At 42.2% G+C, this 13,473-nt stretch overlaps 1 protein-coding gene across 33 annotated transcripts in view; it reads right to left on the bottom strand.

Annotated features, from left to right (window-relative positions):
- Plekha5 (pleckstrin homology domain containing A5) overlaps nt 1-13,473 on the bottom strand; it is a 165,763-nt gene that overhangs the window by 17,306 nt on the left and 134,984 nt on the right. For 17 of the 33 annotated variants that reach the window (XR_013112706.1, XR_013112708.1, XR_013112707.1 and 14 more), the window contains 6 exons: nt 10,008-10,043; nt 9,446-9,508; nt 8,214-8,294; nt 7,935-8,084; nt 4,191-4,292; nt 674-785 (listed from right to left, as the gene is read on the bottom strand). Coding sequence is in view for 29 of the 33 variants with exons in the window: in XM_076940722.1 (XP_076796837.1) it covers nt 674-785; nt 4,191-4,292; nt 7,935-8,084; nt 8,214-8,294; nt 9,446-9,508; nt 10,008-10,043 (544 nt within the window). In the remaining 4 variants the exon portion in view is untranslated. The remainder of the gene's footprint in view (nt 1-673; nt 786-4,190; nt 4,293-7,934; nt 8,085-8,213; nt 8,295-9,445; nt 9,509-10,007; nt 10,044-13,473) is intronic. The other 16 variants (XM_076940726.1, XM_034511512.2, XM_034511514.2 and 13 more) reach the window with 1 other exon arrangement.

The raw sequence follows: 13,473 nt of genomic DNA, 5'->3' as shown, positions 1-13,473 counted from the left end.
TTCTCCAATATGGAAAAAGATGAGGCACAGTTAATCTATGCAACACATTTAGGCAGCTACTGTTACATTTGCGACTTGAAAAGCCAGCAAGGTCAGTCACCATGCTAAGGGTAGAAGGAACTGCACGCATTAGTTAAAGACAAGATGGTTATGTTGACATCATGTTGATACATGTACGAAACTTTCAAACTATAAATAAAAGATATTATTAAAGAGTGGGGGGGGGGGGAAGCAGGGCTGATGAGATGGCTTAGAGGTTAAGAGCACTGGCTGCTCTTCTAGAGGTCCTGAGTTCAATTCCCAGCAACTACAATGTGGCCTACAACCATCTATAAGGGAATCTGATGCTCTATTCTGGATTGCAGATGTATATGCATCAGAGCACTCATACATTAAATAAATAAAAATTTAAAAAGTGGGGGGAGCAAACTGAGTAAGAGAGGTGTAAGGACGATTCAGAAGGAAGAGTCACTAAAGCTACAGTACCTTCGGTAATCACATACACAGTTCAGGTTTTGTGTGGCTATGGCTGCCAAAATTCCTGCTTTTAGTTTATTAACTTAGGTACCCATTCAATAGCACAGAGTGGGTGTTTTCTGATGATAAACTCTATTAAGACGACAAATTTAACAATATCTTTCCATTTAGACACAACCATGCAAAGCTGACCCACCTGTTTCTGAAGAGCCTCTTTGCTGTTTGTGTTTGCTCAACCCCTCCATGACATCTTGAATTCTCCAGAGTTCTTTTTGAATCTGTGCCCGCTGAATTCCTGCCGACTCACTCTATCAGTAAAGATGGACAGATCACTGTGGTGCTTGAGAGGGAGATGTCTTCCATGGACTCATGCATTTGAACCCTGGCTTTCAGGTGGTAGGGCCTTGTTGGATAAAGGTCATACACACTGGCACACACTGGGTGGGAGCTTAGACGGTTTACAGCTGGGGCCGTTCTCACCCTCTCTTTCCTGAGTGTGGGCCAGCCTCCAGCCAGCCATTCCTGCCATGCTGGAACTGAGAGCCACAAGAAACCCTTTTTCCACCAAGTTGCTTTTTGTTAGGGTTTTCTATGACAGCAACAGGAAAATAACTAATTTGATAATAACTTATGAAAAAAAAAATCAACCTTATAAGTTCTACTATAGATATATAATAAAAAAAATTAGAGCCCCATAGGATTAAGTTCCCAAGATATTTAGCATAACACATGTGAGGCCACGATGTTGCAAAGGTAAAAAAAGGTATAGCACAAAGAGAAACACACTGATGTAAATGTGCTATTGTACAGGCTTGCTGTACAATAGAGCGGTGACTCTAGGGAAGCACACTCTCAGAAGGGACTATAAATGGGAAATGAAAAGAGAGAGAGGAAGAAAACCCCTAATACTCCTAAATAAAAACAGGCTCCTGAGAAGAGAAGGAAAGCCACAAAAGGTTCTCAATGGCTACCTCATCTACGATCGATTTTCTCCGGTTCACACACAGCCAACAGTGGCTGCAGGTCAGTGGCAGGCAGTGCATCTGTCCAGCACGCCCAAGGCTCTCAGCACAACTCTCAGCCAGCCCCGGATTTAAGGAGTAACTGCTGTGTGCTGCTGATCAGTTACAGCTGCTGCTGCAGGTGTGGATGTGGGCAGCCCAGCAGCAGAGCTGATGACACTTATCCCTAAGTGCCCAGGATCACCTCCTCCCACTCTACTGTACAGGGTACCAGATTATTTGTGGTTTCAAGATTCACTGAAAAGACATGGGATTTGTCCTGAAGGTAAGGACTCCTGCACTGCTTCCTAAATTCTAAAACAAAAACAAAACAAACAAAACCCCAAAACAAAAAACCCCACTTGACTGACAGAAGTAAATAACTGTGTTTCCAATACAAACATTTAATCACAACTACTTTTACTCTACTTTGGTACATTCACTTTCTTACTTTAAATATTTCGTATCATGTCTTTAAGTTAAAATCATAGAGTTTCAAGACTCTGTTATCCTTATATGACCCTTGCAGGGAAATCCATTTTTCTTGGGGCTGGAATGATAGCTTGGCACAGAAGATCACTCCCTGCCCTTCCAGAGACCACATATTGAATATCTCACAACCACCCATAACACTGAGTCCAGGGGACCCATTACCATCCTCAAGCTTCTGAGGCAACCACACATGTGGCACACACTATCCACACAGAACATCCTGTTGTTCTGTTATTGCAAGGAAACACCATGGCCAAGGTCAAACTCTTCCTTTTTTTTTTTTTTTTTTTTTTTTCCTGAGACAGGGTTTCTCTGTGTAACTCTGACTGACCCCAAACTTAAAACTCACAGAGATCCACCTGCCTCTACCTGCTGAGTGCTAGGATTAAAGACAAGAACCACCGCTGCCCAGCTTTCTGCACTTGGGAGGCAAATTCTTATAAAAAGAAAGTATTTGACTGGGGGCTGGCTTCCAGTTTCAGATGGTTAGTTCCTGATCATCATGGCTGGAGGCAGACAGGCATGGTGCTGACCCTCCTCCCACAGGAAGACTAGGTGCGTCTTTGTTAAGGACGAGTGTCACTGCTGTAGTGGGCTCTGGGCTCCATGGCTAGTGCTCAAGGCTGCCCAGCAAGGAGGAGAGGCCTCTCCTGGCTGCCTTCAGATCAAGACATACAACTCTCAACTCCTCCAGCATCAAGTCTGTCTGCACTGCCTTGATGACAATGGACTGAACCTCTTGAAATGTAAGCCACCCCAATTAAATGTGGTCATTTGTAAGAGTTGCCTTGGTCATGGTATCTGTTCCCAGCAGTAAAGCCCTAACTAAGACAGAGTGTCTCACTAAGCAGCCCTGGAGGCCTGGAACTGTTTGTGGACTAAGCTGTGTTCAAGCTCTGGCTCTTCCTGCTGAGTTCTGGGACTGCAGCCGTTTCCCACTCTTCTTGGTTACAGGTCTGTTTTCGGTGTCTATTTGTCTGAAGACCTGTCACTGCCTCAAGTATAAAACACAGAGTAAGGACTCAGGAGTTAAAGCTCAGGAGAAAAAGGACAGACAGGAGAGAAGATTAACTATGAAAGTCAGACACTTGCATACCTGTATAGTGTAAGTTTTGTAGTGATTAAAATACAAATACATTGTTTTGGCAACCTAAAATTTGTACAATGCAAATTTCATTGTTTTAAGGTTTAGTTTTATTTTGTGTGGGTGTGTGGTGGTGGTTTGAATGAGAATGGCCCCCCATAGGCTTGTATATTTGAATACTTGGTCACCAGAGAATCAAATTGCTTGGGAAGGATTAGGGGTGTGACCTTGTGGGAGGAGGTATGTTATTATGAGTGGGCTTGAGGGTTTCAAAAGCCCACAGCAGGCTGTTGTCTCTCTCTGTCTGTGGATCAGGGCATAAAGCTGTCAGGTACTACTTCAGCACCCTGCCTGTCTGTTCCCAACCACCCAGTCGGGATGATCAGGGAATAATCACCTGAACTGTAAGCAAGCCTCCAGTTAAATTCTTTTTATAAGAGTTTGCCTTGGTCATGGTGTCTCTTTGCAGCAGCAACAGAACAGTGAGACAGTGTGTGCCACCTGTGTGGGTGCCTCAGAGGCTTGAGGACTGTTATGTGTTAAGTGTTATAGGTGGTTGTGAGCTATTCAATGTGGGGTCTCTGGAAGGGCAGGAAGTGCTCTTAGTGCTCCAGCCCCAAGAAAAATATTATTTAAAAATAAATATTATTTAATAAATAGGTCTGGTGGGGCACATTTATAATCTTAGTATGCAAGAGATACAAGTGAGATACCAGAGGGAAAAAACAGTGCATATAGTGAACAATTGTATACCAGCAGTTACAGAATGACGTGTGAAGAGTCTGAACTAAAATTATAGGAAGTGTTGAGAGCTGAGGTGATTACTGAGAACACAGTACTGAGGGCTGAGCTAAGTACTGAGAACACAGTGCTGAGGGATGAACTAAGTACTAAGAGCACAGTACTGAGAGTTGAGGTGAGTGCTGAGAGCTGAGGTGAGTACTGAGTAAACACAAAGAAGCACAAGCGCTTCAGGGCTCACTAGGGTCCAGTAAGATGCTAAGGTTTGATAGAGGAGACGGGAACGCTGTGGGAGAGTGAGAATCCCGTCACTGAAGACATTCAACTGTGTATCTGCAGAGGCCAACAGCATGAGCCCGTGCAGGCTACAGAGGGAGACTACAAGCCTTTCCTACCTGCACTTCTCCAAGGCGATCAAGCTGATCCTGCATCTGGTTCCTGGTAACAGTCACATCATATTCTAACTTGTCATATTCTCTCCAGGCTCGTTCCAGCTCCTAAAATCAAAATGTTCATCATTTTAAAGGAGACCCAAGTTTTAATGGTATTGTCAGTATGCTTAAAACCTCCCAAGATTTCAGAAAACTGTATGGTGTATTTTGGGCAAAATAAAATATCTTTGGCAGTGCTGGCAACTTAAGCCAAAAACATGGCAAGCAAGTGTTTTACTAAGTCAGAGTCAGCCTTATTTTATTTAATGTAATGACCTCCTCCAGATCCACCCATTTTTTATTGTGCAAATGTCAGGATTTAATTTTTCTTTATGTCTGAAAAAAAATCCATGGTGTATGCGTCATTTATGGGGTTACACACTTGTAGGCTGGCTCCATTTCTTAGCCCTTGTGGCTGTCAGTCACACAGCCCTGTCTGGAGTCTATGGGAAGCCTGACATCCTCAGCAGTGATGGAGAGAGGGCCCTCACATCCTCCCAGTGCTTGCTGTCCTCTGTTTTCCTGTAGTTTTAGTTGTGAGCCTCGCCTCTACCAGCTCAGCCATCTCTCCAGCCCATGTTTTCTTTAAAACAATTATTTTTAGATGTATCTATTTATGAGTATTTGCTTGCTTGCAGGTGTGTGTGTGTGCACTGCCCAGGATGAACCTCTAAGTGGCTGCTGAGAACCAAACCAAATCTAGGTCCTCTGCAAGAGAAGCAAGACGGGGGTCTCTGTGTAACTCTGGCTGTCCTGACCTCTCAAGTGGATCAGGCTGGCCTCAAACTCACCAAGATCCACCTGCTGGGATTAGAGGTGTGAGCCACTATGCCTGGCAGCAAATGCTCTTAGCAGCTGAGCCATCTCTCTAGCTCCTCTATTATCTTGATCATATCCATTCTCACTAAAGAGAGAGAGAATCTCAAAGCAGTTACAGTTTGTGTTGGCTGAGCTGTTGAAATGTCTTTATTGGCCACTTGTATTTCTTCTGTTGGGTTCTTTAGCCACTGTTTGACTTTGTCATCTTGCTATTTGGTCTTTTTGTAACTGACTGTTCCTCTAAATCAAATAGAAAAACGTCTATTGCAAATTCAGATTGTAAAGTCTAGTTGAATTTTAGAGCATGGTGGCACACATTTGTAGCCCTTACATTTGGGAGGTGGAGGCAGGAGGATAACGTCATCTTTTGCTATACAGGGAGTTGAAGGCCGCCTAAGGTGAGACCCTGCTAGAAAATGAAAATAACGACAAAAGTATTTCTTTAAGCAAGTTTTATAATGAATTCATATTGATTTTTTAATTTCCCCCCCATTTTTGTAGGGGCTGGAGGGATGGCTCAGCCATTAAGAGCACTGGCTGCCGTTCTTCTAGAGGTCCTGAGTTCAATTCCCAGCAACCACATGGTGGCTCACAACCATCTGTAATGGGATCTGATGCCCTCTCCTGGCCTGCAGGTATTCATGCAGATAGAGCACTCATAGACATAAAATAAATAGATAAATCTTATAAAACAAAAAAAAATTTTTTTAAGTTTTTTTTTTTTTTAAATTCCCCGGCCCATATGTGCAGATGCCTACAGAAACCACAAAAGGGGGTCACATCCCTTGGATCTAGATTTCCAGGCAGTTCTGAGCTACCGAATGTGGGCGCCGAATCAAACTGAGGTCCTCAGGAAAAGCAGCAGTAAATGCTCCTAAGCACTGAGACATCGCTCTAGCATTTGAATTCCCCCTCCCTTCTCTTTCCTTCCCCACCTCTCTCTTTCTCTCTCTCTCTCCTTTCTTCCCCCCCCCCCCCCCCCAGACAGGGTCTTGCTGTGTAACCCTAGCTGGACCTGATCTTGCAGTCTCCTGTCTCAGCTTCCAGAGTGCTGTGATTATGTGTCTCACACCATACCTAGTTTATATTGAAGAAAAAAAAAACCTGGGCATGGCAACACATGACTGTGATCCCTGATACTCGGAAGGCTGAGTTAGAAGCAAGGACTACCTGGTAACTCCTTAAGATCCTGTAAAAAGTAGTTCTAGGAATATGGAGCTATAGGGTGCTTGCTAGGTATATGCAGGGCCTTGGTCAATCCCGGGAGAGAGGGGCAGAGAAAAACGATGAAGGCTGTCTGACTGTGTGAAGATTAGCCTCATTACTGGCTTTAGCAGACTTTTATGTGAATATAGAAATTAGTTTCCTGTAATAAAATTTTCTCTAGCAATTTTTTATTCAGAAAGCAGAGGCAGGTGGAACTTTCTGTGAGTTCAAGACCAGCCTGATCTGAGAGAGAGTTCTAGGATAGCCAGGGTTACACAGAGACATCATGTCTCAGAACAAATTAAAACAATATATGTATATATTCACATTTTATTTATATACTTATTTATTTGTGTGTGTGCAATGTGGAGGTCAGAGGACAATTTTGGGAGTCATTGCTCTCCTTCCATCACAGAGGTTCTTTCTAGTGTTCAAACCAAGATCATCAGGAAACAAGCACCTTCATAGGCTATGCCATCTTGCTTGGTTTTTTGCTTAACCTGTTCTTCTTTTAATTTATACACATCAAAGGAACAGAAAACATAAGCATAGGACCCTTGAAGGCTCCAGGAGGGGAAATGAGGCTTGGAACCTCAAGGGGCAGCAGAAGCCAGGCAAAGGCAGTGCCTAATTCCCTTGTGCAAGTAAACTATTTAAAGTCACAAGATATAATGGCCTAACCCTTTCCTCCCAGCACTTCGGAGGCAGAGGCTTTGTCTAAAAGGAGAGAGGAACACCAGACAAAACTCAGTGGTTAACAGTGCTTGTCACTTCTGCAGAGGACCTGAGCTGGGTTCCCAGTACCCATTCGGGTGGCTCTCAACTGTTTGTAACTTCACCTCCAGGAAATCCAACTCCTTCTTATGGCCTCCTCAGGCACCTACCCACACACGTAAATAAAAGTAAATCTTAAAAAAGAACAAATTCAAGCCGGGTACTGGTGGCGCACGCCTTTAATCCCAGCACTTGGGAAAAAAAAAAAAAAAAAAAAAGAACAAAACCCAAAACCCAAACAAACCAAGAATTCAGAGCAGGATTCTAACCATAGAAAAAGGACGACCTTGGTTTGTCTGTCTTAAACACAAGTATACCAACAAGAATTAAGAATAAAATCTCACAGTGTAGCATAGGCTGGACTTAAACCTCTAGTAATCCTTCTGCCTTGAACTCCTGAGGGTTAGTTAGTTTTACAGGAGATGTGACACCATGTTTGGCTGAACATCCCTTGTGATATCAAGACTAAAGATATCACAAGCCCAGCCAAAGGCATAAAGACAGCCTCCCCTCTGTATCTTTATATATAGTTTGTTTGTTTGAGATACAGTCTCACTTTGTAGCTCCAGTTGACCTCAAATTAATTCACAGACATTTGGCTGCCCCTATCTCCATGCCACCATGCCCAGTTTAATGAGGTTTGTGTTTTTTGGAGACAGGGTGTGGCCTCTAATCTTGACTAAGTGTTGGGATCATCAGGGTGTATAGTACCATGCCTGGCTGTACCATTGACCAAGTGGCCAAGCCTCTTTTTCTTTAAGACAGGTTTTTACTATGTTGCCATGCTGACCCTGAACTCATTCCACTCTCAGGCAGGTCTTGAACTTAGTGATTATCCTGCCTCAGTCTCCTAGTACTGTGTCCCCAGGCCCTGATCCAGGTAGCCTCTAGGGAAGTCAGTGCACTCACAGCAGTGGCTCGGGAGAGTTCGCGACAAGTGCTCAGCAGTCCGTTCTGCAGGTCATCCCTCTGCAACACCACAGTTTGAATGGCAGCTGGGTTATCTGCATTCATCTCTATCTCCTGGCTGGCTGACAGCAAGGCTTGCTCAAGCGTGTACTGTGGTAATAAAGAAGACTACACTTAGTGCTCTGCATCATGAGTTAGTTCATGTCACTGGCTACCCATGTCCTCATAAGCAGCACAGGCAGCAACATCAACCGTAGAGAGTAAAGGTGATCGCCCTACTTTCTCCTTGTGCAGCTGCTGCAGCTTCTCCTCCAGTGCACGGACCACTTTATCCTGTTCACACAATCTGCTTAATTTGGCCTAGAAGAGAAGATGTGCTTTGTTAGTAATTTAAAGACTTCCTTGTAAGGAGGAGATGGGAGCTACTTAAAATACCCATGGGCTATCTGGTTGAACTTTAACAATTTAATTAATTCTTTTAACTGAAAAAATATTTTGGTTGCAGAGATGGCTCAGTGGTTAAGAGCACTGACTGCTCTTCCAGAGGTCCTGAGTTCAATTCCCAGCAACCACATGGTGGCTCACAACCATCTGTAATGGAATCTGATGCCCTCTTCTGGTGTGTCTGAAGATAGCTACAGTGTGCTCACATACATTAAATAAATAAATAAATAATATAAACAAATAAATTCATATAAATACAACTTTAAAAAAATTGCCAGGCGGTGGCGGCACACACCTTTAATCCCAGCACTTGGGAGGCAGAGGCAGGTGGATTTCTGAGTTCGACGCCAGCCTGGCCTACAGAGTGAGTTCCAGGACAGCCAGAGCTACACAGAGAAACCCTGTCTTGAAAAACCAAATAAATAAATAAATAAATTATATATATATATATATATATATATATATATATATATATTAATATACCATATTCTGATCACATTTTCCCCTTTTAGAACATATTTATTTCAATCAGAACCACCAAAAGTAAGAGCTTTTGGGCAGGGAGTGTGGCATGAGTCTTTGATCTCTGGAGATGGAGGCAGGTAGATTTCAAGTTACAACCCCCTTTATATAGTGAAATGCTGATTCAAAAAGAACAAACAAATAAAAATGAAGTAAGAGCAATCAAATACTTTGATGATTTTCCTTTTCTTTGGATCTGGGGATACAAGCCAGAGTCTCAGGAATGCTAAGCACACGCTCTTCTTCCAGATGATAGTCCTAGCTGGGTAAACCGTTTGTTTGCTTGCTTATTTACTGGAGACAATGTTGTCTTCTGGAGTTCAGGCTGTCCTGGAACTTCCTCAAATCCTATTGCCGTAGCTTTGCTGGGATTGCAGGAATGTATCAACATGATTCCTGGCTTTATTTTTTTAAATTCTTTTAATAGTTGTGCATAATGGCATATGCCTTTAATTCTAGTATTTGAGAGACAGAGACAGGAAGATCTCTTTGACTACAAAGCCAGCCTGGTCTACAAGTGAGTTCTGGGGGCCAGAAATACTTACATCAATATCTACTTCTTCAGATCTGTATTTGTATAATGTGCCTCTACATTCATCTTGTGACAGCTATAAGAAAAAAATGTCATAAAGCAATTTTAAAAATCCTATTTAAGTAATATACCTAGTCTATAATAAATACTTTAAATTTCGGTCAAAATGACGGTATGCCAAGCGTGATTTTAATAATTTTTATACTTGTAGAAATTTAATTCAAGCACAAACCGTCACAAAAGTAAAGAAACATTTAGCGGTAATACAGTACACAAGATACATGAGAGCAGTGCCAAGGCAAGCTTCTCAAATCATAAACTAGCCAAACAAAATTAATACAGCACCTTCCATTTTCCACTGTAAAGACAAACAGTATTTTGATGGAAAACGGACAAACACAACCATAGCAGCTGCACTGACTAAATGTTTGCATCACCTTATCTAGGGAAAGCGTCTGTTACAGTACACACACTCTCACACAGTGTGTGCACTCAAGCCAAACATATCTTAGCACAACCGCATTAACGAGACCTAGGACACACCATGTACATAGATGTAATATAAACACACATACACAATAGAGACTTATCTTGTTCTTCTGTCTTAAGAACTAAAAGATAATGAAAAGGGCAGGTTTAATTGCAATGAGGAAATCATTTGAAACCTCATAAAACCAAAAGCCTATGTTTAAGTTATGAATAAACAAACTGCAGAAGAGGTTTGTATTGTCGGCTGACAGCCTGTGCTGCATGACACTGTCAACAGTGATCATTTCTGTAGTGCTGGGGACTGAACCCAAAGCCTCATGCAGTAGCATCAAGCTCTCTCAGAGGAGCACGTGACACCCCAGCCTTGTAAGGGATCGATCATTCTTGCATGCATCGAAACCTCTTTTAATGTTCTCCTAACTGCCCTTCAGTCACACAGGTCCTCATTCTGACTGTGCTTACCAAGAGCTCCACAGCCATCTCAGTCAGACACCCAGAGCACACCACAGCCTCTGCGGGCCTCACTTCACTCTCTCCCTTGTCTTTTGGTTTTATATTGACTGCTAGACAGCAACAAAGACATATTAGGCAAAATTGAGCTGGAGCTTTTTGTTTGTTTACTAAATGGAACATTTTCCCTCACTGTTGGTTCAGATTATATATGCCCCCAATATGATCTAGTTTGGGGAGCTGGATTTTATATACACACATACAAATCTACAAGAATATGTTTGTTATGTGTCCTCTCTGTAAAGATACAGAGTATGACTGTTACAGCTTTAAAACAGCTGAGAACACTAAATGGATCTAGAAATGTGCAGAGCAGAAGGTTAAAAACTCAAGCATTCCAAACATAAAAGTAAATCCTGTAATTACACACTTCATCTTATGACTTTACTTCTCATATCTCATGCAAATGAACCATGACTATTTAAGTATGCAAAGTGACCATTAGACCTTGAGGTTTTACAGAAATGAACAGTACATGAAAAATGAATTTGATGGTAAAAAAGTCATCTACTATTGTAGGTAAGGACCACCCAATGGCATCCCCACGAGTGTCAAGTGTTACTCTAGACTGAAGCACCTGGATGCAAAGAAGCGTTTCCACTCTTCCCTTAAAAAGGGATAAAGAGTGAGTTTTAAAACGCCTCTTCCGCTGACACAAACTGGAAAAGGCCCAAATTCAGTTTTACACTTACAAGGACTGAGAGGCCAAGGCCTGTGCTACTGAGATGCTCTAATACATTTCGCTTCATATTTAAAGTTAAAAGCAAAGCAGCTTTACTAGACCATGGCATGTGCACACTGCTAGCAGAGTGTGGTCTGGGTTAAAAACAGGAGCTGCACCGCGTGCCCAAGGATCAAAGAAAAGAACACTAGTCTACTAAAGGGCTTTATGGCGATGGTCTGGAACCCTGCTGTGCGGTTTTTATTTAGTCATTTAAAACTCATTTTCATACCAGTTGCCACAGTATCAAAAGTGTCCACTGAACAGTTACTAACCTTTTGACAGGACCTTATGATGTAGCCCTGGCTGGCCCAGAACTTACTTATCCTCCCCAGTGCTGAGATTACAGGCATGCCCAGCTGTTCCAGCTTTTGAGTGATGTCTTTATGTTTGGGTAAATTTATGGGATATTTGTAGTTACTATATCACTGGATATTTAAAAACTTATTTTAATGTATGTGAATGTGGCATGTACACACAGGTGCCCAAGGAGTCCAGAAGAGTACTGGATTCTCAGGGGTTGGTGTTACATACAAGTGCTTGTAAGACACCCCATGAGGATGCTGGCAACTGAAATTTGGTCCTCTGGAAGAATCACAAGTGCTTTTAACCACTGAGCCATCTCTCTAGCACCCCCACACCTTTTTTGAGACACTGTCTCATAAAGACTTGAATGGAGTCAAACTTGTGTCTATGTAGCCAACAGTGACTCTGAACTCCCGATATTCCTGTCTCTACCTCCCAAATACTGGAATTATAATAGTATAGTACTCAATAGTAATGTTAGTATGCTTTCCTAAAACACTAAAGACCCCCAAATCAAAATCATGCCTCCCAAGCACCCTTCTTTTGTGTTCGTGAGAGTACACTCCCAAAGACAGCCTTTCTCCTCTTGCCACGTGGGACCCAGGGGTCCAGCTCAGGTAGGCTTGGTGGCAAGAGCCTTTATCACCATCTATCTGGCTGGCCTGTCTTTAGGGCTGCAGCCAAGCCTCTCTTATCGTCTCATGGTTTCACCGTCTCCTCTCCCTCCCTTCAGCTGTGCTGGGGATGGAACCCAGAATCCAGTAGAACTGATAAGTGCTTTAGTCTTCTAATGTTGGCTTCTTTTTCTCTCTTTCACTAAAACTGGCTTGGCACTAATGAAAAATAAAATTATGTTAACATTCAATTTTTAGTGCTGGGTACAGTAGGAATGTCTTAACCCCAGTATTCAAGAGGCATAGGGAGGTGGATCTTTGAAGCCAGCCTGGTCTATATAGTGAATTCCAGGCAAGCTAGAGCTACATGGTGAATGGTGAGATCCTGTCCAAAAAGAAGAAGAAGCAAAACAACCCTTCCCAACAAATAAAATCCAAAACTAAAATGAGCAAATGACAATAACAACAAAACCAACCATACAAAAACATGTAACAAAACTCAACCTTTAAAATCCCTTGTGTTTGTGATGTCTCTCTCCTGAATGTACATTTATATATATACATATATACACACATATATTTATATATACACATATATGTATATATATATATATATATATATATATATATATATATATATATATATACACACACACATATATATACACACATACATTAACAGGAAAAAATTTAAATTGTGTTTTATATATGTGTGCACATATGAGTGTAGGTGCCAAGAAAGGACATTCAATCCCCACATTTGGGCTCTGGCAACCAAACTCAGTCTTCTTCAAGAGCAGTATGCACTTGTAAACACTGAAACATCTCTCTGGCTCCAACTTCAGCTTTCTTTTCTCACCCCCACCCCCTCTGGTGATATAATCTTACTTTGCAGCCCAAGCTGGCCTTGAATTCAAACCAGACCTTCTACTTTACTCCCAAGTGCCTGGGATTATAGGTGTGAAACATGTCTGGCTTTGGAATTACTTTTTGATAATGTATTATCCAATGAACTAAAAATAAAGTGAGCTGGGGTTGGTAGAGTGAGTACCTAGCATTAATGAAGGTCTTAGCTCAAACCCTGTACCAAACAAAAATGGGCAGAGTAATAGATGCCTGCAATCCCAGCACTGCTGGGGGAGAGGCAGGAGGATCACTACTAGTTCAGGATCACTTTGATTCAGATCCTGGATGACCTGATGTACAACAGACAGCCAGGTATGGGCTAAATCTTTAATGTCAGCATTGAGAAGGCAGGGAGACGGTGATGTCTGAGTCCAGGGTAGCATGGTTATATAGTGAATTCCAGGCCAGTATGGGCTGCACAGTAAACAAAACAACAAACAAACAAAACAGAAAAAGAAAAACACTCATAAAACCACCAACCCAAAGCCCACCAAC

The sequence above is a fragment of the Arvicanthis niloticus genome, chromosome 9, assembly GCF_011762505.2.
Source record: "Arvicanthis niloticus isolate mArvNil1 chromosome 9, mArvNil1.pat.X, whole genome shotgun sequence".
Classification (NCBI taxonomy): Eukaryota; Metazoa; Chordata; class Mammalia; order Rodentia; family Muridae; genus Arvicanthis; species Arvicanthis niloticus.
Note: the sequence above shows the minus strand (reverse complement) of the source record. Positions and strands in the feature narration are given on the sequence as shown.